This window comes from Quercus lobata, chromosome 7 (genome assembly GCF_001633185.2).
Source record: "Quercus lobata isolate SW786 chromosome 7, ValleyOak3.0 Primary Assembly, whole genome shotgun sequence".
Lineage (NCBI taxonomy): Eukaryota > Viridiplantae > Streptophyta > Magnoliopsida > Fagales > Fagaceae > Quercus > Quercus lobata.
In genome coordinates, this window is record NC_044910.1 from 31,899,076 (window position 1) to 31,922,720 (window position 23,645).

General features: G+C 34.2%; 1 protein-coding gene across 3 annotated transcripts; it reads left to right on the forward strand.

Moving 5' to 3' along the window:
• Positions 1-9,707: 9,707 nt before the first annotated feature.
• On the forward strand, positions 9,708-18,534 carry LOC115954313 (phospholipid-transporting ATPase 1-like). Of its 3 annotated transcripts, XM_031072234.1 has the most exons (11): positions 9,708-10,266; positions 10,385-10,438; positions 10,560-12,506; positions 13,695-14,034; positions 14,146-14,768; positions 14,847-14,938; positions 15,140-15,263; positions 15,489-15,708; positions 16,742-17,200; positions 17,292-17,591; positions 18,096-18,413. In XM_031072234.1, the coding sequence occupies exons 3-10, from the start codon at positions 10,694-10,696 to the stop codon at positions 17,488-17,490; spliced, it is 3,870 nt and encodes a 1,289-aa protein (XP_030928094.1). In that variant the 5' UTR covers positions 9,708-10,266; positions 10,385-10,438; positions 10,560-10,693; the 3' UTR covers positions 17,491-17,591; positions 18,096-18,413. The 3 variants fall into 3 exon arrangements, with proteins under 3 accessions (XP_030928094.1, XP_030928093.1, XP_030928092.1); XM_031072233.1 differs by having other exon boundaries at positions 13,698-14,034; positions 14,146-14,938; positions 18,096-18,534; XM_031072232.1 differs by having other exon boundaries at positions 9,709-10,266; positions 14,146-14,938; positions 18,096-18,534.
• Positions 18,535-23,645: the final 5,111 nt, after the last annotated feature.

The window sequence follows — 23,645 nt, forward strand, 5'->3', positions numbered from 1 at the left end:
AATGATGATAAGAGTAGGCCGTTTGAAATGATAAACGCGTGGCCAAGAAAGAGTCTTTGTTTTTGTCTTTTTTGTTTTTTGTTTTTCTGGTTTTTTTGTTTTTGTTTTTGGACGCATACCATAGAATTGCAGTGTACAAAGTCTACTCGATAACCACGGCTTTTTGTCATCCTACCAACCAAAAGTTCAAAACTCTAATTGATTTTTTTATATAATTAAGGTTCAAAACTTATATATTTTATTTGACAACAATAAACTTTAATAGTTGAACAAACTAAAATTTACGACTAATAGTCCTAATTGAGGTATACCTTCAGTATCACATAAGCTTAAGCTTTGCTTCAATCATTCATCTTTCTAATTTTCCTCTAATTTTCCTGTGATACATCATACATTGTGATAGGCAAGCTATAGATTATGGTGATACTAGTCCATGAAGCTTAAATCACTAATCTTTGGACCCATTATAGCCATCAGGCTTACATTAATTCCACGCTAGTTTCACGAGGGTTTTGTGTATACGTATGAGATTTCCATAATTAGAATTATAATAATCTGGTTCAAATCAGCCATGATTCAATATACTTTATTTGTTTATCTTCCTAGATATATATATATATACACAAATACTGAAAGGATGGCTTGTCATCGTGCAAAAATTTGTTTTGATGCAATGTTTTGAACATCTTTTTCTAAAACATGTTTTGTAGATTTACAATCAATCCTTATTAAAACTTTTAATTCAAAAGATCATTTTGAAATTTTGAAATGCATAGTACTATAGATAAAATCTATTTCTTAATAGTACTATAATTAATCTGAGTGGGGGTCCAAATTCCTGAATGGAAACAGACAATCTGTTCAGAGGAAGTGGGACTGACACGCTGAAGGAGAATGCCACCATAACCAATGTTAAAGGCATCTGTCTGGACAATCTTGAAGGAATTTTCTGAGGGGATTCCTAGACAAGGAAGTGTCTTAACATATTTTTTGATTTCTTGGACAATTGTGGTATGAGTTGGGGTCTAAGGAGGAGGATTGGTTCGGAGTCTATCAAAAAGGGGTTTGCATTACTGCCTGAGGTTTTGATAGAAATCGGAAATGTAGTTGAGGGATCCTAGAAATCTCTGAAATTGGGTTTTATCTAGGATTTCATCTGGAAACTTATCCGCAAACTGAATGGCTCTGTCTATGGGTTTGATGACACCATGTTTTATATCAAAACCTAAGAACCGGACACTAGTTTGGAATAGTTTGATCTTAGGGGCTGAAACAACAAGACCATTGAGCTTGATGGTATGGAGGAATGCTCTAAGGTGTTTCCAATGTTGTGTCAAGGATTCAGAAAAAATGAGTACATCTTCAATGTACACAATAGCATGACTGGAGAATGGATTGAAAATCTCATTCATGATGTTTTGGAATTCAGAAGGTGCATTTTTTAGACCAACGGGCATTGCATTCCATTCGTAATGGCCAAAGGGTGTGGTGAACGCTATCTTATACCTATCAGACTCTCTGATTTGTATTTACCAAAAACCACTCTTCATATCAAACTTATTGAAAACCATTGCTTTGCTAAGCCGATTGACTAGGTCTCTTTTGTTGGGAATTTGATACCTTATCCATTCTAAGACTTTGTTAAGGGGCTTATAGTTGATGACAAGTCTAGAGACACCTCTCTCAATCTCAGCATTTTTCTGGACATAAAAGGCTGGACAAGACCATGGTGACCTAGAGTTTTTGATGATTCCTTTTGTTAAGAAGATCCTCTATTTCTACTTTACAAGTATCCATGAGTTCCTGACTCATTTGAATTGGTCGAGCTTTGGTAGGAATATTCTTTTCTTGGAAATCTTTCTATAAGAAAGGAAAATCCAAGTCCACAGGAAAGTTCATACCTAAAACATCGGGAAAATGTTTTAAGTGTGGAACAAGAGGTCATTTCCAGAAAGAGTGTAAAGCTAAGGCCAAATCCCTTATTAACACCCTTGTTAGTGACCAAACCAGTAAGGAAGAGATCTTCAAACTCTTAGAACTTGACCGCTTAGATAGTGAGTCACCCAATAGTTCTAGTGAGCAAGAGAAACACCAGTTATATAGGTCATCCTCAGAATCCTCTAGAGTCTCCTCTAGCTCCTCTAGTGGCCCGGATGAAACCTTAGCATGCAAAGATAGTTGTTGTAGGAACAAGACTATCAATGTACTTTCTAAGCAAGAAGAACTCCTCTTAGATCTCATATAACAAATCGAAGACCTAGTGATCAAAGCCCAACGACTTAGTGATTTCCATAAAACCCTAGTTAAGGAAGCCAGTACATCCAAACCTAGGTTTCAGGAATCCAAAGTTGATTTGGAAAAAATCTACAATAGGTTTACCAAATCCAAGAAGGAAGTTACCGTCCAAGATCTCCAGAATGAGATCAAAGATACCAAGTCAGAAGTGAGAACCCTTAAGCAAGAGTTAACCATCCTTAGGGTAGATCACAACCTTCTTGACCAGAGAGTCAAACAGATAGAAAACACTTCTCATCAAGGCAATGAGGAAGGAACCTCATTACAGAACCCTTCTGATGATGAAGTTGATGAAATAGTTAACCCTACAACTGATATGGTACAAGAACCCTCTAGTGAGAAGTTCTTAGAAACCATCAGTAGGATTAACTTCCAGAAATGGCATTCCAAAGTTAGGATTGTCATTAGCAAAGATTTTGAATTTGAGGTCGTTGCCTTAATAGACTCAGATGTTGATCTCAACTGCATATAATAAGGAATTATTCTCTCAAAATACTTCAAGAAAACCAAAGAAAGGTTATCTCTAAGGGCCATTAGGATTGAATTGTTCAACCCTTCTCTAATTAAAGGTTTGACTCCAACCTGGACTGAACCTATGTGGAGGAAATTGTGTCCTTTCCTGTGAGCTTTCAATACTGCAGAGGGTAACAAGTAGCATGTTTCATACTCCTTGTTGATACTATAGACTTGTTCTATAGTCCTAACATGGTAATCTGTCTTGAAAGCTTTTTTCAAGGACCACGAAGATAACTTATAGATTTGGTTGGTGGGTACCTTGGGTATGTTCCAATCTCCTAGTTTTATTTACCTTGATAATTGAGGGGTGGTTCATTGAATTTACAAAAGTTTGTAAATTAAAATTTTAGAATAAGATTTAAAGTACTTGCAACAACAAATTTGTCACTTTTAATTTTTCTGGCGTTGTTATAAAAAGTATAATTTAACTATAAAGTTTTAGTGCCTGTATAAAGTAGAACTTTAGAAGTAAAGCATTAACGGGAAAGTTTTAAAGTTTTATAATGCTACTAGTCTTTAACAAAGTACCTATTGTTTAGATCCAGTATGTACATGGGCTACCGCCCTTTCGCTTACTTAAATGCATTATTGTTGTTTATATATATATATATATATATATATATATGTTAACTATGTTCTAAGAGTATTTGTTAATTAATAATTTTTAGAAATTTTTATTTGGAAAATAAAAAAGTAATTGACTTTTGTGACAACTTTTATATTTCTCATGAAAGTGGTATTAAAATTTTTCTTGATGCGATGGTCACTTCACAAGTATCCAGGAGGGAGCTTACATATACATTTAAATTATGTTTAAGTAGTTTTCTAAAAAAAAAAAATGTTAGAGTAGAATTTCTATATTGTATAAAAATTAAAAAAAAAAAAAACTTTTCTTAAAAAATTCATTAACAAATACTTTAAAAGTATTCATTGATATAACCCGTTTATATATATATATATATATATAATGAATTACATTGAATAGTGCTTTAAATTTTGGATGGTAAAACATAAAACTTAAAAAGTTAAAGTTGCAAATTTCCTAATAACTTTAGAGCTTAAAGTTCTGAATTTGAATTTATATATAACGAATTACATTGAATAGAGTTTTTTTCCCACTAAAAGCTCTATAATTCAACTTTAATTACCTTAAAGCTCTAAAGGGTCCCCTTAAAGCTCTTATTGAATTTGCCAAATGTTTTACAATTTTTACAAAGAGCTCTAAGAATCTTAACACTATCAAACATGTTCTTAGTAGTAGAGTCTTTGCAATATAGAGTTCTATCTAAAGAGCTTACTAAGTGGTTTGAGTGTTTGGCAAATTGCTTTAAAGTTCTTGATTTTGGAAATATGAACAATGAATTTTAGTTTTATTTTTCCTAAAAGTTTTAAATTTCAAGTTTTGCTTTAAAGTTGTTTTAAGTGTTAAGAGCATTTCAATAGTGCATGTAAAAACAAAAAAATCTCTAAAATAGAGAATGAAACCAAAAAAATGGTCTCCAATGGTTTCTCTAAATTGCAAATTATTTTTTGTTCATGAACAATAACTCATCAAGTTTTATGAGTTATTGTACATTAGCAATTGGATTTTTTTATTAAAAAATTATAGCAATTACTATTATATCAATTCTTTCTCTTCTTGATTTCCTTTTTCTCTCATACTATTATATCAACTAATATTTAAATAAGATAGAGAAAGAATAGAGAATTTGTTAAAAAATATATTTGAAAAAATAAATAAGTAAATGGTAAATGCAACTATTTACTTACCAAACAGTATAAAAATTTAGAGAATTTTCTAGAAATGCTCTAAGACTCCTTAACGCATCTCCAACAGAAGAGCTAAACATAAAATGCTTTCTACTTTAGAGAGAAAACCTACAAAATAGGCTACTGTTCATTCTCCAATGGACTCTCTATATCCGGAAATTTTTTTGGCTCATGAACAGTAGCTTATCAAGTCTGATGGGCTACTGTTCATTCTTCAAATGTTTTTGCTAAAAGGTAAAAATTACTGTTCATCCTCTAAATAATACAAAATTTTGTCTAATCTGCTAGAAATTCTCTTAAAAGACTCTTTAGTGGGTTGTGAGACACTTTTATATTATAATAATAATAATTTTTTTGGTTGAGCAAAAAGAAATGTAACGAATCACAAGAAACAATTGGGAGGAACAAAATGAAAAGAAGTTATCTCCTGCTCACGATGTGAACCAAGACTATTTAACGGTCATGAAAAAGGATGAAGTTGAAGAGAGAAATAATAGAAGAAATCCCATGGGAAAAAAAAAAAAAAAAACTATTTTACTATTTTTTTTCCAATCCACAAACGTCATATAAGATAAGGCCATAAGGACATGTCGCCATGTCGGCTAAGGCAACAATTTGTGGTCCAATTAAAACGACAAGAACTTGAGACTTGAAAAATCATGCAGAACACGTACTTTTTCACGAGAGCGAGTAGAGGATTCTCTCTGTTTGAGTTTGAGTGAACAGCCCAGCAAAATCTGCAACCACAAAAAGCTGCAAATTTTCTTCTTTAGTATATGTAGAGGATAGTATATGTTTTTTCGAAGGGTAGAGAATAGTACATGAAAATAGGGAAAGTGGTTAGGTACTGACTGTACTCTCACATTTATAGTACACTACATTGTAAATTTTAAGGGTAAACCTATCTATGAGAGAAAAATATATCATTTTTTGTGTATGAGAGTACTCAAAAATTATTTTGCAAATGAAAAATTGTTAAACACTCTCAAAACAAGTGTTATATTTTGTCAAGTATTAAGTTGTGAATGATGGAAAAAAAAGGGTTGAGTTTTGTTGTATTTGGCAAATATTATTTTTGTCAACTTATTTTACTATTATTTATAGGTTCCACTACTTTTTTTTGTTACTATTCATTAGTATTACTATACTGTTTCAGTTAACTTTTCTTTTTATCTACAATACTTTTAGTAAAAAAAATTTTATATTTTAAATTTTAACAAAATAAGCAAACCTCAAAGCAACCCTTAATATACTTCCTCCTCTCCACCGCCTAAAACTCGCAAATAGAAAATTGTTGCAAAAATGGTGTAAAATGTCATATTACTACCATTGGTACCTGTAAATAAAGCTAGAAAGACTCCAAAATAGGCTAAGTCCTCACTTTCTTGACATTCTCAACGGCACGATCTGGCTCCATCTGATCTTTTCATGCAAAAAAATCGACGGCTATAAGAAGAGGATCCAGATCAGTAAGCATTTTAGAACGCAAAGACACAAACACAACACAACAGAGACTTTTTCAACTGCAACATAGTAAATAAAAAGTAGTAACATGTTACTGTGCTACGTTTAGAGGGTGTTTTGGGAAATGAACAATGTTGTGAATACAGCGCAAAAGGAAAGTGACAACATATACATTGATCCGTATGATCAACTGGTCTGGTTGTCTGACTAGTGACTACTACAGTACTACATGATAGTGAGTTTGATTAATCGTCACGAAACGCAACGCAACGCAACGCAACGCACGGGCAAGGGAAAACAGTGGCCCTCATGGTGAAGATGAAAGCTACATTTGCCGCTAGCTCTTCCGTACCTTTCGTACTCAAGGTCGTGGGTCAGTTTTGGGAATAGCACTCCAAAGTCCAAAGTTGCACTAGATTTTTCTGAACCTACTGCAACACTAATATGTATGAGGATTTTCATTAAGGAAAAAAAAATGTATGAGGATTTTTTTAAATTTTTTTTATTTTTTTAAGTACACGTCTCTGTTTTCTTGGGATTTGCACTTGTACCATCTTGGCTGATAGTTTTTTTTATATGTAAATATGAATTAAATAAATTTACTCAAATTGGATTGGATTAAGATTGATGTAATGAATTAAACACATAATTTCATGAATTATCACTAACCTTTCTAAGGTTAATTTCATATGGATTCTACTAATGTGTTTATTTGTATAGTGTGAGGCAAAATATTAAAAGCAGGTTTATTTCAAAAAGTTGAAAGTTATATTATTTGAAAATTGAAATAAATTTGAGTCAAAAAGCAAGGTAAATGTAAGATCCACAAATAATATACGAAATAAACAAAAAAGTCTATTTATAATTTGATGCCAAATACATAGGAAATCAAATATCATGGTTCAAGTATAAAATCTAACTAAATGATATGAAAAATTTTTATTGTCTTAAAAATAAGAATTACTTTAGTTTGGATAAGCCGGTTCATGGTTATGTAAATTAAGTTATAATCTAATTTTCAATTTTAATTTTGGTGTTAAAAAACAAATAGTGATTGTTTGGTGTGTGTGCGCATGTGTATGCGACCAATACCGTACAAGAGATTAAGTGGCTAATGTTGACAAATTATTGTGTAGGGATATTGTTTAATATTTGCCTTGAATCTACTCGAGTTGATTTGTTTACAACTTAAACTCCAATCACAAGAGGTCATATAAAAAATTGTGAAAAAAAAATCTAAACAAATATTGTGTCTACAATACACTTAATAATTGTACTTCTCAAAAAAAAAAAGAAAAAAAAGAAAACACTTAATAAATGTCAATTGTAGTAAATAATACCTTAAATTCCCTTTTTTTTTTAATTTTTTTTTTATATTAAAAACTTAAATTTCACATATCAGGTATAAGGTATTTATGAGGATTAAGCAGGAAGCTTCTAATTAACACCGAAAAAGGGAGGATAAATATTTGGCAAAATATTAGTTTGTATTTTTTTTTTTTTTTGGAGAAAGAATATTAGTTTGTATTTGATGTACCAAGACATTCTCTATTTTACTAAATATAGATTAGCTTTATAAAATTACTTTTTTTTAATAGAATCCTTTTATAAAATGATTTTCTAAGATGAGTTGGTTCAAACTCTATCATTTATTTTTAAGTCACGATTTTCCTTTAAAATTAGTTGTACCCACTAAACAAATCTTACAAGTTAATTTTGTTGATAATTTAAACAAATCTTACAAGTTAATTTTGTTGATAATTTTATTTCTATGGTGATACATAATTGTTAATATAAGTTGTTATCCTTCTTATATTTCATGACTAATCATTATTCTATTGAAATACAAGACAAAAACACCATATAAGCATCAGTTAGTTGTACAATACAAAATAAATAAATAAATAAAAATTTGAGGGAAAAAATATAAAAACAAGCTTAATTAATAATTTTTTTATTATAAAGTTTCAATTTATGATGTCTATTTTTAATGATAGCTCTTAAACTTGACTAATAATAAATATAAGTACACGCATGTTCATCAAAAAATAATAAATACACGCATGCTTCAAATCTTACAAAACTATTAAAATAAGTCAATATTAAGAAGAATGGTATGATTAATTGGTTATACTTTTTTCTTTTAATTAAAAAAACTATTTTCTTGTTATAATTAATTTTTTCCCTTCTTCCCCGGCCAATCGATTGAGGTTCCTTTAAGATTAGTTGTACCCACTAAACAAATCTTACAAGTTAATTTTGTTGATAATTTTATTTATATGGTGATATATAATTGTTAATATAAGTCGTTATTCCTTCTTATTTTTCATGATTAATCATCGTTCTATTGAAATACAAGACAAAAACACCATATAAGCATCAGTTAGCTGTCAATACAAAATAAATAAATATATAAAAAAATTTGAGGGAAAAATATAAAAACAAGCTTGACTAATAAGTTTTTTTTAAGAGAGTTTCATCCTATGGCATCTAGTCCACTTTTGATGATAGCTTTTAAGCTTGACTAATAATAAATATAAATACACGCATGCTTCAAATCCTACAAAACTATTAAAATAAGTCAATATTAAGAAGAATATATGGCATGATCAATTGGTCATACTTTTATTTTTAATTGATTGAGGTCTTACATTTAAAATTTCATAACAAGTTCACATATCTTAAATGTTTTTTTAGAAACAGCAAAAAATACTAATTAAACTACAGGACTCCTCATTATTGGCTGACCATATGTATTATGTATTGTTTTTTCTTTTAATTTTTTAAATTTAAAGTAGTTAAAAATATCCTTACATAAATACCTTATTCCTCCCCTTTAGACTCAACTTGAGGTTGTTGTGTTTCCATGTACTATCCATTCCCTCTAGACTTGACTCAAGGCCGTTGTGTTTCCATGCGTTTAAGGCATGAGAGGTACTATTCAACTCAACTCACACGATGATGACCGCATATATTGTTGAGCAATGAGGCATGAGAGGGACTATTCAAATCAATTCAACTCAACTCACACGATGATGATCGCATATATTGTTGAGCAATGAGGCATGAGAGGTACTATTCAAATCAATTAACATGATGATGACTGCATATATTGTTGAGCAATTTTTATGGTTGTGTATATATAAAAAATAGAATAGAATATGAAAAAAAAAAAAAAATTTCAACTCTTTAATGCCCCACAATTAGACAAGGGGCACCAGAATGTGCAGCGGATTTACTTGTTCTATTGAACAAAGTTTATCATATAGTAGAAAAATTGGAAATAAAACAGTTCATAGAGGTGAATATTTCTAGAACAGAATAGAATCTAATACCATGTCCGAGCATCATAGATCTTGATATTATCGCCCTTTTAAGTTTCATTGAGAAAATCTAGGAAGTAAAAAAAAAAAAAAAAATTAAATACGAATAATTACAGTGCAATCCCACAAAATCCTTGCATTAAAATTTACCAAAACCTATAATATAGCCTTTTTTTTTTTTTTTTTGCAAATAAATTAATAAACAGTATTACAAATTAGTCCACAATTTTAATATGCGGTGAAAATTGGCGTGGTTTTAACTTTTAAACTCTTTCTTTAATTTAAAATAAGCAAAGTAAATAATAATTAAAAAAAGAAAAGAAATAGGAATGGACTCAGCCTCAGCCAGACACACCCACACCCACGCAAATAGAAAAACAGTAAGAGAGGGTTGTGGCAGAAAAGGAAAAAAAGGACGAGACGAGACGAGAGAGAAGAGGAGGTCAGTGAGTGAGAGCAGCCTCAGCCACCACCCAAGATTCGTGCTTTACCTCTCATCTCTCTCTCTCTTTTATTTTCTCTCTGCGATTTTCTCGCTTTTCGTGCACTCTTTCTCTCTCTCTCTCTCTCTCTTCCCATCCCTTTCGTGTTAGATCTCCTTCGTTTCAAACCAAAAAAAAAAAATAAAAAACAAGGAATTTGTAATTACAGCCTCATTTTTATTTAATTTATTTTAATTTTATTATATATCGAGCCCTAGGTTTTTTCCTGGTTCATTGAGAAATCAGGGGCTAGATCCCCGATCTGTGGTCGCTCTCAGATCGATTTTCGCTTATTTTTTGGTATTCAGTGCTGCATTGATTTGAAAAAAAAACCACACACACAGAGAAAGTTTCTGATCTGATTCGTTCGATCTCTAATTCTGAGCCTCCAATCTGACACCTTTGATTCTTTTCAGGTACGTTTTTTACGATTGCGATTTGAGATTTGCAAAAAAAGAGAAAAGAAATTGTGATGCTAGATATGTGTTACGGAAATAAAATATGGCAGTGATTCATAAATTTTGTTTTTTGCAGTTTTGGCATTTGGTTAAGGATTTCCTCCGTACACGAGATCCAAAAATTGATCTTGTAAGTGTGCTATCATTATCATTGTTAGTTGTTATTCATATTCATATTCATCGTGTTCAAGTTTTGTTATAGAATTTTGAAAAGAAAGTACGTTTGTTTTTTTTTTTGTTTTTGTTTATAGAGCTGAGTGGAAAAGGTGCAGTGGGGTAACGAAAAAAAAATGGAAATTTGGGGTTGAGTTTTTGAGACGGAGATGGGAATTGGGGCGAGACGAGTTTTGGAGAATTTGATTATTATTATTATTAGTGATCTTTTATGACTACTGATACAGCAAATTCGCCTCGACAAATTGGCTCCTTAAGCTGTCTCTGCCCCAATGCTTCATTTTCTTCTTCGGTTTCGAACGATGCTCAGTGGAATCTCTTAGGTGAACAGCAACACCAGGATAAGGTTAACGAGGACGAGTTTGATCAGATTGAGATTGAGGAAGGCGAAGGCGGAGATGAAATCAAACCCCTTGAGCTAGATCATAGTGGTTCTCCTTTTAAAGATCCACAATTGGGTGTGTTGTCTCAGTCCAGGGTTTTCTTTGAGCAGTTTCCATTGGAATGCCCCAGAGAAGAGAGGATTCGGCGAATTGTATCTACGGGTTCAATGGAGAGGCATAGTAATGGTAATAATCACAACAACATTCACATCAATGCCAATGGCAATGGCAATGGCAATGTGGCTGCTTTGGAAATAGAGAAGCCGCGTAGCAAGCATCGATTTCGCCATAGCCAGCATAAAAGTTTGCAGTTTGATGAGGATAATCTGTCACATGAAGATAATCCGAGGTTGATTTATATCAATGACCCAAGGAGGACTAATGACAAGTATGAGTTTACAGGGAATGAAATCCGAACGAGCAAGTACACAATCATAACCTTCTTGCCCAAGAATCTCTTCATTCAGTTCCACCGCGTTGCTTATTTGTATTTCCTAGCCATTGCTGCTCTCAACCAGCTTCCCCCTTTGGCAGTGTTTGGCAGAACAGTGTCACTTTTCCCGCTCCTGTTTGTGCTCTGTGTCACGGCTATCAAAGATGGGTATGAGGATTGGAGAAGACATAGGTCTGATAGGAAAGAGAACAACCGGGAGACTTGGGTGTGTCAGTCTGGTGAATTCCGGAAGAAGATTTGGAAGAAGATACAGGCTGGCGAGGTTGTGAAGATTTTTGCTAATGAGTCGATTCCTTGTGACATGGTTTTGTTAGGGTCTAGTGATCCTAGTGGACTTGCCTACATCCAGACTATGAATTTGGATGGTGAGTCTAATTTGAAGACCAGGTATGCCAGGCAGGAAACGGCTTTAGCTGTATCCGATTCCGATGGGGGCATGATTTCGGGGCTTATCAGGTGTGAACAGCCTAATAGGAATATATATGAGTTCACTGCCAACATGGAGTTCAATGGGCATAGGTTTCCCCTCAGCCAATCCAATATAGTTTTGCGTGGTTGTCAGCTGAAGAACACAGAGTGGATAATTGGTGTTGTGGTGTATGCAGGGCAGGAGACGAAAGCAATGTTGAATAGTGCAGCCTCCCCTTCCAAGAGAAGCAGACTGGAAGGATACATGAATAGAGAAACCCTTTGGTTATCTATCTTTCTCTTTATTATGTGCCTGGTTGTGGCCTTTGGAATGGGCCTATGGCTCCTACGCCACAAGGATCAGCTAGATACCTTGCCTTATTACAGAAAGAGATACTTTACAACTGGGAGGGATAATCTGAGAAGATATAAATATTATGGGCTCCCTATGGAGACTTTTTTTTCCTTTCTGAGTTCAATTATAGTGTTCCAGATTATGATTCCGATATCTCTTTATATAACGATGGAGTTGGTTCGTTTGGGTCAGTCATATTTCATGATCGAAGACAATCACATGTATGACAGTAGTTCTGACTCAAGGTTCCAGTGCAGATCGTTGAATATAAATGAGGATTTGGGTCAAATACGTTATGTCTTTTCTGACAAAACTGGGACTCTTACTGAAAACAAAATGGAATTCCAAAGAGCAAGTGTGTATGGGAAAAGCTATGGGAGCTCCTTGCCTATGGTGGATTTACTGCAAGAACAGAACATTGTTGGTATGACAAAGTACTTAGCTTTTATGATCTTCTTTAACTTTGTGAAATTAATCATGCCTGTGGTTTCTGCCCCCTCTTCCCTTTTCTATTAAAGTTTTATCTGTTTCTATACCATAGGTATACTGGATTTGGGATTTTTATTTCCTTGTGAACCTGAGGTTCTTTATGTTATTCGTTCAAGCTTGTTATTCTTGTCGACTCAATGATTTACTTCAACTTCGATGGCTACGTATCCAACCAATAAATGTTTGGTGCATATAGTGTTTGTGACAAATGTACTATGTTGGGCAGTAATTTGTGTTAGATTTTTTGCATTATGTTTGTCTTCACAAGTCACAACAATTTAGTTTTTGGCAATTGTCCAGTCTTACCCTTTTCCAGGCAGTTACTTAACCTAAATGATTTCTTCCTAATTTAGATGAAAGACTTTTACGCTACCTGGCCTCTTGTAACTTATTCCGCATCTCACATTGTTGAGGTGGCAATTGACTTTCTACTATCTGGAAGTTGATTGGTATGGATAGGTTTAGGTTGTTCAAATTGTTGTCCATGTGTGTTGCCCTTAAGAAAGCCTGCAATATATGGTGTGCCCAATTTGTAACATTACTTCAACAATGAAATTGGGAATCCTTGTGAATATTTAATTGACGTGGAATTCTACTTGCTAGAATGGTTAGATGACAACATTATTTTTGATTTCAGTTGTTGAGGTTTTATTTTCTTGTGCATGGAGATTTATATTCTTAGTTTACAAGATTGGGAGATGTTAGTTTATTTTTTTGAGATCAGGAATGGATTTTATGTAATTATTATAAAAAGAATCCCAATGTCCCACCAAGGAAAGAAGGTTTTGATAGTTTTTGTGGTAATTGTTGATCAGTCTGCAAATCAAGTTTACGGCGTGTGGCGTTGTAAATCTTATAAATACGTGAATATGAACATTCATTCTATTGAATATTTTTTGATTGAAAATGATTCGGGGATTTGATTGGCATAGACATTGTTTATATGACTTGTTGGCATTTTGCACTATCATATTTTATAATCTGATAAGCTAGGTCATACTAGTTTGACAGATGATCTTTTTTCATAGTGCTGTAGATGGTTTCTTTGTTGAATGCAGGAGTTCCTGCATAGAACATTCCCCATTTTCACTTGTATGAACATTCATCCTTTATGATTTTGCAGCAGCAGCAGGTAGGAGGTGGAAGCTTAAATCTGAAATTGCTGTTGACTCTGAACTCATTGAATTGTTGCACAAAGCTTTAACTGGAGATGAAAGGATTGCGGCGCATGAGTTTTTCCTTACACTTGCTGCATGTAATACCGTGATTCCTATTCTTACTCATGGTACATCTTCTAGTTGCATAAAGAGTGAATTGCAAAAAGACAGCGCAGAAGCTATTGATTATCAAGGAGAATCTCCTGATGAGCAAGCACTGGTTGCTGCAGCCTCTGCTTATGGATATACTCTTTTTGAGCGCACATCTGGTCATATTGTGATTGATGTCAATGGTGAGAAACTAAGGTAGAAAGTCTCTCACTGATGACATACTTGTATGTGATATCACCAAAGATTCTTTTACACATAGTTTTGATACTTCTTAAAGTAACTTCATCCAATTTTTGTGCAATTTAGGTTTGATGTACTGGGACTGCATGAATTTGACAGTGTACGCAAAAGAATGTCTGTTGTCATCAGATTTCCTACTGGTGCAGTAAAGGTGTTGGTCAAAGGAGCTGATACTTCAATGTTCAGCATTTTAGTAAATGGCACTCAGATGGATGATCATATAAGGAATTCCACTCAAAGCCATCTTAGTGGATATTCATCACAAGGCTTACGCACACTTGTATTAGCTGCCAGGGATCTTACAGATGAAGAACTTGAATTGTGGCAATGCAGGTATGAGGATGCTAGTACTTCATTGACTGACAGAGTGGTAAAACTCCGTCAAACAGCATCTCTTATAGAATGCAACTTAAAGCTTCTTGGGGCAACTGGAATTGAGGACAAGCTACAAGAAGGTGTTCCAGAAGCCATTGAGTCTCTTCGGCAAGCTGGCATTAAGGTCTGGGTTCTGACAGGAGATAAGCAAGAAACTGCGATTTCAATTGGTCTCTCCTGCAAACTGCTGACCTCAGATATGCACCAAATTATTATTAATGGCAATTCCGAGGATGAGTGCAGAAGTCTTTTGGCTGATGCTAAATCCAAATATGGTGTGAAATCATGGAGAGGAAGAAATTCGAGTCTGAAACGTAAGAAGGATGCTGAAAAAGACTATCTTGAGTTACCTGTTGATACGAAATTGTCTAATCTGCCACGGTGGCATGCAGGGAAGGAGGATGGAATCCTGGGTTTGCCACTAGCACTCATAATTGATGGGAACAGTTTGGTGTATATTTTGGAAAAAGATCTGGAGTCAGAGGTAATAACCATTCCCCACCCCCCGTAAAGGATAATGTTTCAATGTGATGTGTATTTGAAAGCTTTTCTACTTCTTATCTCTGGGATTCCACTTAGTTTCAATTCTAAATTTCTCTAAGTTCACACACAATTCTGTTAGGTTTGTGTTTTATATGTATATGAATTTTGCTAAAGAATTACTTCTCCTTTCATCTTTCTACAGCTTTTCGACCTTGCAACTTCTTGTAGGGTTGTGCTATGCTGTCGTGTTGCACCCTTGCAAAAGGCTGGAATAGTTGATCTGATTAAGAGCCGCACTGATGATATGACCCTGGCCATAGGTGATGGTAAGTTGTGACTCTTATAATTTTTTAATACATAGACACAGGCAGTTGAGTTTTACGTTGGTGTGGTCTGGCAACTTGTGTTAAGTTCTGTACATGGAAGTAATACCTTTGATTATACTCTTCTCTCTTCAACTTGTGTTTAGTAGTTGCTACATGGTGCATGTAAAGCAAGATTTTGTTATTTCTGTGTTATTCTTCTCATGTCTGATTAATAACATTTGGTAGGGGCCAATGATGTTTCAATGATCCAAATGGCGGATGTTGGTGTTGGAATATGTGGTCAGGAAGGGCGTCAAGCAGTGATGGCATCGGATTTTGCCATGGGACAGTTTCAGTTTTTGAAAAGATTACTTTTGGTGCATGGACACTGGAATTATCAGCGTGTTGGTTACTTGATTCTGTACAACTTTTACCGTAATGCTGTCTTTGTGTTGATGTTATTCTGGTATGCACAGTTTCCTTTTGTTATTACTGGATTGCCTATTAGATACTAGAAAGAACCTAATGCACTGCCTCATAAATAGGGTTGTTTGTCGTTTCCATCTCTCTCTCTCTCTCACGCGTTTCACTCATGCACACTTAACATATACGGCATTAAATAAAAATAAAAATATGCAAAAAGAATTTTGAAGACCCACATGTTATGATTATTTGTCTATTCCATCCCCCCCCCCCCCCCCCCCCCTCTCACCGTACATGGCACTAAATAAAAAAATGAAATTTGCAAAAAGAATTTCCAAGATCCAAGTGATCTGGGCACAACTAGGTCACATCCTTTTTTCCTGTTCTACTATTTTCCCGTATCTGATTGAAGAATCACAAAATAAAAGTATTTTGGATTGACAAAAGGGAGAAAAAAAAAGGAAGGCCTGAGCAATGCCATATGTGCTTTTGGTAATGTGGAGACCGACTCCCTCAGCTTGTGATAGTTGAAAGATTTAGCTATTTTGGATTTTAGAAGGGGACAAAGTTGTTCAGGCAGATACGGTCATTTTTATTTTGGATAGTAGTAAATTTTTTGATAGTTACAATGGGGAAGGGGGGAGTTCAACCTTGAACGTCTCCATTGAATCACTAGGAGGTGCTGGTTGAGCTACAAAGCTCTTGGCCATTTTGCATGGTAGTAAAGTTGAATTTAGAAAGTATGTACTTAGCAAATATTGAATCTAGCAAGTAGAATATATGCAAATTCTTTTTCATTATGTTGTTATAACAAATGAATTAAAGTCCCTGTATTAAATTCTTAGAGTTGGATGATATTAGCTTCATTTACTTTTGCTCAATTTTATTGTTATTGCCATTAGTAATCTGGAATAGATATTTCCTTTTTGAGGTGAACATCATGAATGTAATAGGTCTGAAGGGTAGAAATCCAATATTGTAGATTGAATTCTTTGAAGCACAAAGTTCTCCTCTTTATTACACTAGATGCATATTCTCTTGAAGTTATTAATCTAATTTTCTTTTTGTATTTGTAGGTACATATTATGTACAGCTTTTTCAACGACTTCTGCACTGACAGATTGGAGCAGTGTATTTTATTCTGTTATTTATACTTCTATTCCTACTATTGTTGTTGGAATTCTGGACAAAGACTTAAGCCATAAGACACTTTTGCTATATCCAAAACTCTATGGTTCTGGGTATAGACACGAAGCTTACAATTTGCGTCTCTTCTGGATCATGATGGTTGACACACTATGGCAGAGTCTTGTACTCTTCTATATACCCTTGTACACCTATAAAGATAGCTCAATTGATATATGGAGCATGGGAAGTTTGTGGACAATTGCAGTTGTTGTTCTTGTGAATATTCACTTGGCCATGGACGTTCGGCGCTGGGAAGTGTTTACTCATTTCGCAGTATGGGGATCGATTATCATTACATATGCCTGTATGGTGGTATTGGATTCTATACCAGTCTTTCCCAATTACTGGTTAGTCTTGGTATCTGCAATTGCATGTTCTGCAATCTAACTTGTGAAGGTTTCATAGAGCAGAGCTAATATTCCTCTTTATCTTTGGCAGGACAATTTACCACCTGGCAAAGTCACCTACCTATTGGCTCACTATTTTGCTTATTACTGTTGTAGCGTTGCTCCCTCGCTTTCTCTTCAAAGTTGTACGGCAGACTTTTTGGCCATCTGATATCCAGATAGCCAGAGAACTTGAGATACTGAGAAAACATGGCAATTTGGAGTCAAAGAGAGATCAAGGTTCCAGTTGACATGCATGACACCCGGTTATAGACAAGCTTCATTTTGGATGGCTTCCCATGATTTTTCCTTTGTGTGGCTTTCTTGTGGAGTCTGGTTGTAAAGTTTAATGGTAAGCATGTGTTTTATTTTTCTCATGCACTCCATCATAACATTACCTATGGTTGTCAAATCCCTTTAGTACTACATGCTTGGAGTATAACTAGTTTTAATGGTAATGAGTGATTGTGCAGGTCAAGTAATATAACCATAATCTATGTTTTCTATATTTAATTAAATATATATATATATATATATATATATATATATATCTATTGTGGAAAACTCAATATTGTGAGCAACTACCAGAAACTGTGCCTGGGGTCGTGAAATCAGTGTTCTTCAGATTCTCCATTGTTACAAATGTGAAAGACAATGGATGTGTTCATATTTGTCATGGGTCCGTAAGTTTAAGTTGATGTTACAGGATTGGGTTTTTGATCAAGAAGCACTGTAGCATCAATTTAAATATGCCTGTTTTTATAATGTAGAGATGCATAATTCTTTGTTGATAATGACTTCAAGTTCTTTTATAATCACTAGACTTTCTTGATGTTTTCTGCTTCTCATTCTTCAGATGGTTGCAGAAGCTAACCACCAGCATGTTAAACAAGTTACCAGCATTGGACCGGACTGGAGCGGAGTAACCAGTTAGAGGATAGAGAGCAGTATGGATAGTTTAAGCCAAGGCGAGTCTTATGGTGGATACAGAATTTAGATGATGCAGGTCAGGGAAGGAAAAATGATGTAAAAATAGGCGGAGGGTCCCCATCAAGATGGATCTTTACCAATATGGTTTGTTTTCACAGGAATTGGTGTTGTAGGAAGTGAAATAACAGGGTGGCGGTCAGAAGTGTATCATATGTTAAAGGTCCTCTAGAGGCCTGACACGGTTGAAAGGTGAAAAAAGAGGGGAAAAAATAGAGTATATAATAGTTGTATAAAGTACAGGCTTGACCTCTTTTACGGTTTAAAATGAATGAAAAGATGTCAAAGTATAGGTTAGTCTTCCTCAATTAACTTAGGTCATTTATGCACCTTTGAAGAATATATTAACTTTTTTAATGGCCTTAGCCCTAGATTTTACCCTTATCGAGACCAGGGCAAATCTAATTGGCTAAAGAGCTTCTAAGGCCATAGATTATACTTTTAGGTCAACAGGCATTTTTTAGTGTTTCCAACCAAGACGTCCATCGTTTGATAGGGAATATTACTAATTACTAATATGAAAATTTGAATAACAAATTCAACTTCCACCTAGCTTCCCTTTTGACTTAGACCATATCATTGTGAAGAATGTGCTGTCCCACAGTGAGCATGTGTTGTGGTTTTAGCTAGGGGTGTCAATTCGGGTTAGCATGTCGGGTTTGTGTCGTGTTCAGTAGGGCTGTCTAAATCAATCCGTCACTCGCCCAACTCGCCCCACTTGCCTGGACTCGACCTGGAACCACCCGATCCGACTGCTTTCGCGGTCAAACTCGGGTCCTAACTCCAAAAACCCGATGTCGGCGGGTCGAGTAGCGGTTTTCTTCTCCAAAACTTGAGCCACCTGACCCGACCGATGTTATCTACAAACCCGGCCAACTCTGGCGAGATCAAGCTTAGATTGGAGGAGATCTGGCGAGATCTTGACCTTATTTGGTAAGATCGAGCTTAGATTCGAGGAGATCCAGCGATATCAAGCTTAGATTGGAGGAGATCTGACGAGATCAAGCTTAGATTCGAGGAGATCTGGCGAGTTTTTCCAAATTCTAGCAACTCTTTTTTTCAGATTTCGATGCTTTCTTTATTCCGGGACTCAACTCGGCCCGACTGACGCTCACCTCACCCGAAACCGACTTGACCGATTTTCCGGCGAGTCAAGTCCGGGTTGGGTCCAAACCCGACCCGGCCCGACCCATGGACAGCCCTAGTGTTCAGGTAGGAGTATTTGCCTAAATGGCTCTACCCTAACCTAATCTATTTAATAATCGTATCATGATCCTTCAACTCTAACCCGACCTGTTAATAAGGCGGGTTGACCTGACTCAACCCATTTGACCCGCTTAATAAATGAGTCGTGCTGGGTTGACACAAATGTAACACAACCCATTTCAACCTGCATAATATTAAATATAACATCCATCTAAAAATAATTTTTTTTACACTTCAAAAGAAATGCATACACTTCAAGTCTTCAACCGACATTCAAAATAATATAGTTCAACAAAAATATAACATTTATCTAGTAATAAATTCTTCACACTCCAAAAGAAGTGCATACACTTCAACCTAAATTCAAAATAACATAGTTTAACAAAAATAAAATAAGATAGTTCAACAAAAATATAATATATTTGAAACTCGCCAAATGCTAAATATCAATATTGAAACAATTGAAGCAAACAGTAGACTAATCTTGACTATGACTACGATTATCATCCACATATTCTAGTTTATAAACTGTCTCAATAAACCCACTTGCAAGATATATAGACAGTGTCGACACTAATACAAACACCAAAAAAGAAAAAAGAAAAAAAAAAGGCACAAGACAAAAGTTACAACTTGGCCTTAATCAACAATTAATATATCTCATATATTAATAATGGCACGTGTTCAAAGTTTATAAAACAAAATCATTATGCAGAAAAAATTATTTCAGAATTTTAAAACACCAAGAAAACAGTTTTCTTTAATTTTAAAACTCACTAAACACATGAGAGAGAGAGAGAGAGAGAGAGAGAGTATAAGATAGTAGATTGAGTAGTATAGCTAAAAAATAAAATAAAAAAAGAAGAAGATATTTATAAGAAGGTTTAGAGATTTAAGGTTTGTAGGGTTTAGAGATCTAGGGTTTGTAGGGTTTAGAGATCTAGAATTTGTAAAGTTTCAATTTTCAATTATATCCCTTGTAAGTTTGTGTAATTATTCACTTTTATTTTTAAATTTAAAATATATATTGGATATAAAAGGTATTTGACAAATCTAAAATAAAATGAATTTTTATTTGTTAGACGAGTTAAGTGGGTTGTGTTAAGTGCATTATTTTGGGTTGACACAAATAAATTGACGTGTCAAATGTGTCTATTGCGAGTTATGCGGGTTGACCCGTTTATGGTGCGTTTCTTATCGTGTCACTTTCGGTTTGACTCGTTTATGATCTAAACCCATTAAGGCCCAACCCTAACCCGCAAAAACCCATGTCGAGTTCGTGTCGTGTTCGCGGGTTGGGTCGAACATTAACATCCCTAGTTTTAGCACTTGAGGAAGATTAATGTTAAATACTTTTCATTACTCGTAGGGGTGTCAATGTTCAACCCAACCCGCGAACACGACATGAACCCAATACGTGTTTTTTCGGGTTAGGGTTGGGCCTTAATGGGTTTGGGTCATAAACGGGTCAACCCGAAAGCGACACGATAAGAAACGTGTCATAAGCGGGTCAACCCACGTAACCCACAATAGACACGTTTGACACGCCAATTTATTTGTGTCAACCCGAAATGACCCACTTAACACAACCCGTTTAATTCGTATAACAAATAAATATTTATTTTATTTTAGATTTGTCAAATACTTTTTATATCCAACATATATTTTAAATTTAAAAAGAAAAGTGAGTAATTACAAAAATTTACAAGGGATATAATTGGATGAGTTTGTGGAAGATGTTATGAATTTAGACATCAGCAAAGAATCTATGAATGATAATCGTGGTCATAGTTAGGATTAGTCTACTCTATTGTTTGCTCAAATTCTTTCAATATTGATACTTAATATTTGGCGAGTTCCAAGGATATTATATTTTTGTTGAACTATGTTATTTTATTTTTGTTATTTTGAATTTGGGTTGAAGTGTATGCACTTCTTTTGGAGTGTAAAGAACTTATTTCTAGATGAATGTTATATTTTTGTTGAACTATATTATTTTGAATATGGGTTGAAGACTTGAAGTGTATGCACTGCCTTTTGGGATGTAAAAAAAATTATTTTTAGATGGATGTTATATTTAATATTATGCAAGTTGAAATGGGTTGTGTTACATTCATGTCAACCCAATATGACTCGTTTATTAAGTGTGTTAAATGGGTTGGGTCAGGTCAACCCGCCTTATTAACAGGTCGGGTTAGGATTGAAAGATCATGACACGATTATTAAATGGGTCGGGTTAGGGTTGAGTCATTTAGTCGAATACCCCTACCTCGACACGACACGAACCCGACATGTTAACCCGAATTGACACCCCTAATTACTCGGCTTTACATATATGTTTTCTTGTACCTTTAAAAGAAAATATGTGTTTCTTGCACTAGAAAAATATGGGAAACGATTAACTGCATTTTAATTCCTTTTCCTTCCTTTTTCCTTTGCGAGTTCTCTGTGCAAAGTTGGTGTTGATATTGTCTGAATTTAAATAGTTGGGTAGCAGGATATGATAAAGAAGAAAAGTCCTCTTGCTCTGTGATCTAGCAACTAGGCTGAATATCTGGAAGGAAAACGACTCATGCACTTCGTTTGCTTTTTAAATTCACCAATTGGGATAAAAAAATCAAATGATCGTGATCACTGATTTAAAAGGTTTCATGTGTTTTATACTAATACTCTTATATGTTGATATGTTGTTATTAATCATTTATAATGAAATATCACGACATTTTAAAAGTTGAGGGTTGCTTTCGAGCCCCAGGACTTGTTTTGGTATATGCCAAATGCATTTTGACCATCAATTTTAAGGGTCATCATCAAGACTGTTGGGAGTAGGGCTAGGTTCTCAGTTTGTTATTCAAAAGGGATCAATGAAATCTTTCAACTTGGGGAGTCATATTTTTGTCTTGTATTATTAACCACTTTCGTTTTGGATTTCTTTCATTTCCTGTCGAGCTCTTCCAATTTTTGTGATGACCTTTGTTGGTGACAGTTGATCAAATTATACCAAGCAACATCAACCCTTCGAGCTCCACCATTTTCTACAGCCCACAGTAAATATTTTCATATCATATATGATCTGTTTGGTTAGGCGTTTTGAGAGCCTATTCAAAACTCCATTTTGCAACAACAACTCATAGTTTTTTTGTACAAAGACATAGCTGGCGTTCTTTATTGCAACTACTCCAATCCCTGTTCACATCAACGGTCCATGCCATATTCATCTTATTCTTAAAAAAGAGAGCAAGGTAGACAAGAGAGTCAGACCTTACTAAACTATTGGGGCTGCCATCGTTTTCTTATAGGTTGAGCTTTAAATTAATCCTATCACCTTCTTCTTCTTTATTAAAATTATATATTTTTGTATTTCTAACGTTGGATTTCTTCATAGATAGCTAGTGAAATTTATTCTTGTGAATTTATTTATATATATGCGCAGAGTTCGAGTTGGGTGAATCCCACATCACTTATGATCCAATCAAAATACCATTTATTTTTTCCTTTTATACATATTACTAGGCAATCTTTTATGCATCAACCACTACTTCACGTTGACGTTGGACGAAGGCAGAAAACAGTAAAGAGTAAACTGTAAACGTTTCCTCTTATATGACTCAACGTAAATTTCAAGCTGAGGTTATCTAAGTTCTAATATAGTCGCTTATAAAGAGTCAAAGAGTATGAAAATTTGGCGTTCGTGATTATTATTATATAAAGAGTGCCAACTAAAAACAAGCAAGTACAAATAGGAAAGTACAATCGGTTGAGTTTGGGATGAGATAAACCATTTTAAACCCAATTAAAAATATTAGGAAATGTTAACGAATGCCTTAAAGGCATTTGTTAGTAAATTATTTAAAGAAATTTTTTATGGGAAAAAAAAGTAATTAATATTTTGATGGCTTTTTCAATTTCTCATAAAAGTGTTATAAAATTTTTTTAAAAATAGTTTATTAATAATTGTCTTAAGGGTACCCACTAACATGACCCTTAAATATTTTATATTCTAGTCATAATCAAATATTAAGAACTCTACGTCAAGTTCATAGTATTATGTCAAGAGTTTTGTAGTTCAGTTGACGTCATATTCAAAGTTCAATTCTCGTTATTTCTAATTATCAACATATTAAAAATATATATATATATATATATTCATAGTATTATTTATATTTTAAGAATCCAAATCTCATCCCTAGTTCATTCGTTTAGCTAATCATGA

Bases quoted from the DNA above. Each gene is read 5' to 3' on its own strand.
- LOC115954313 (XM_031072232.1), top strand. From the start codon at position 10,694: ATGACTACTGATACAGCAAATTCGCCTCGACAAATTGGCTCCTTAAGC. The intron at 14,035-14,145 runs GTAGAAAGTCTC...TGTGCAATTTAG, and splicing joins GTCAATGGTGAGAAACTAAG to GTTTGATGTACTGGGACTGC. The intron at 15,264-15,488 runs GTAAGTTGTGAC...AACATTTGGTAG, and splicing joins GACCCTGGCCATAGGTGATG to GGGCCAATGATGTTTCAATG.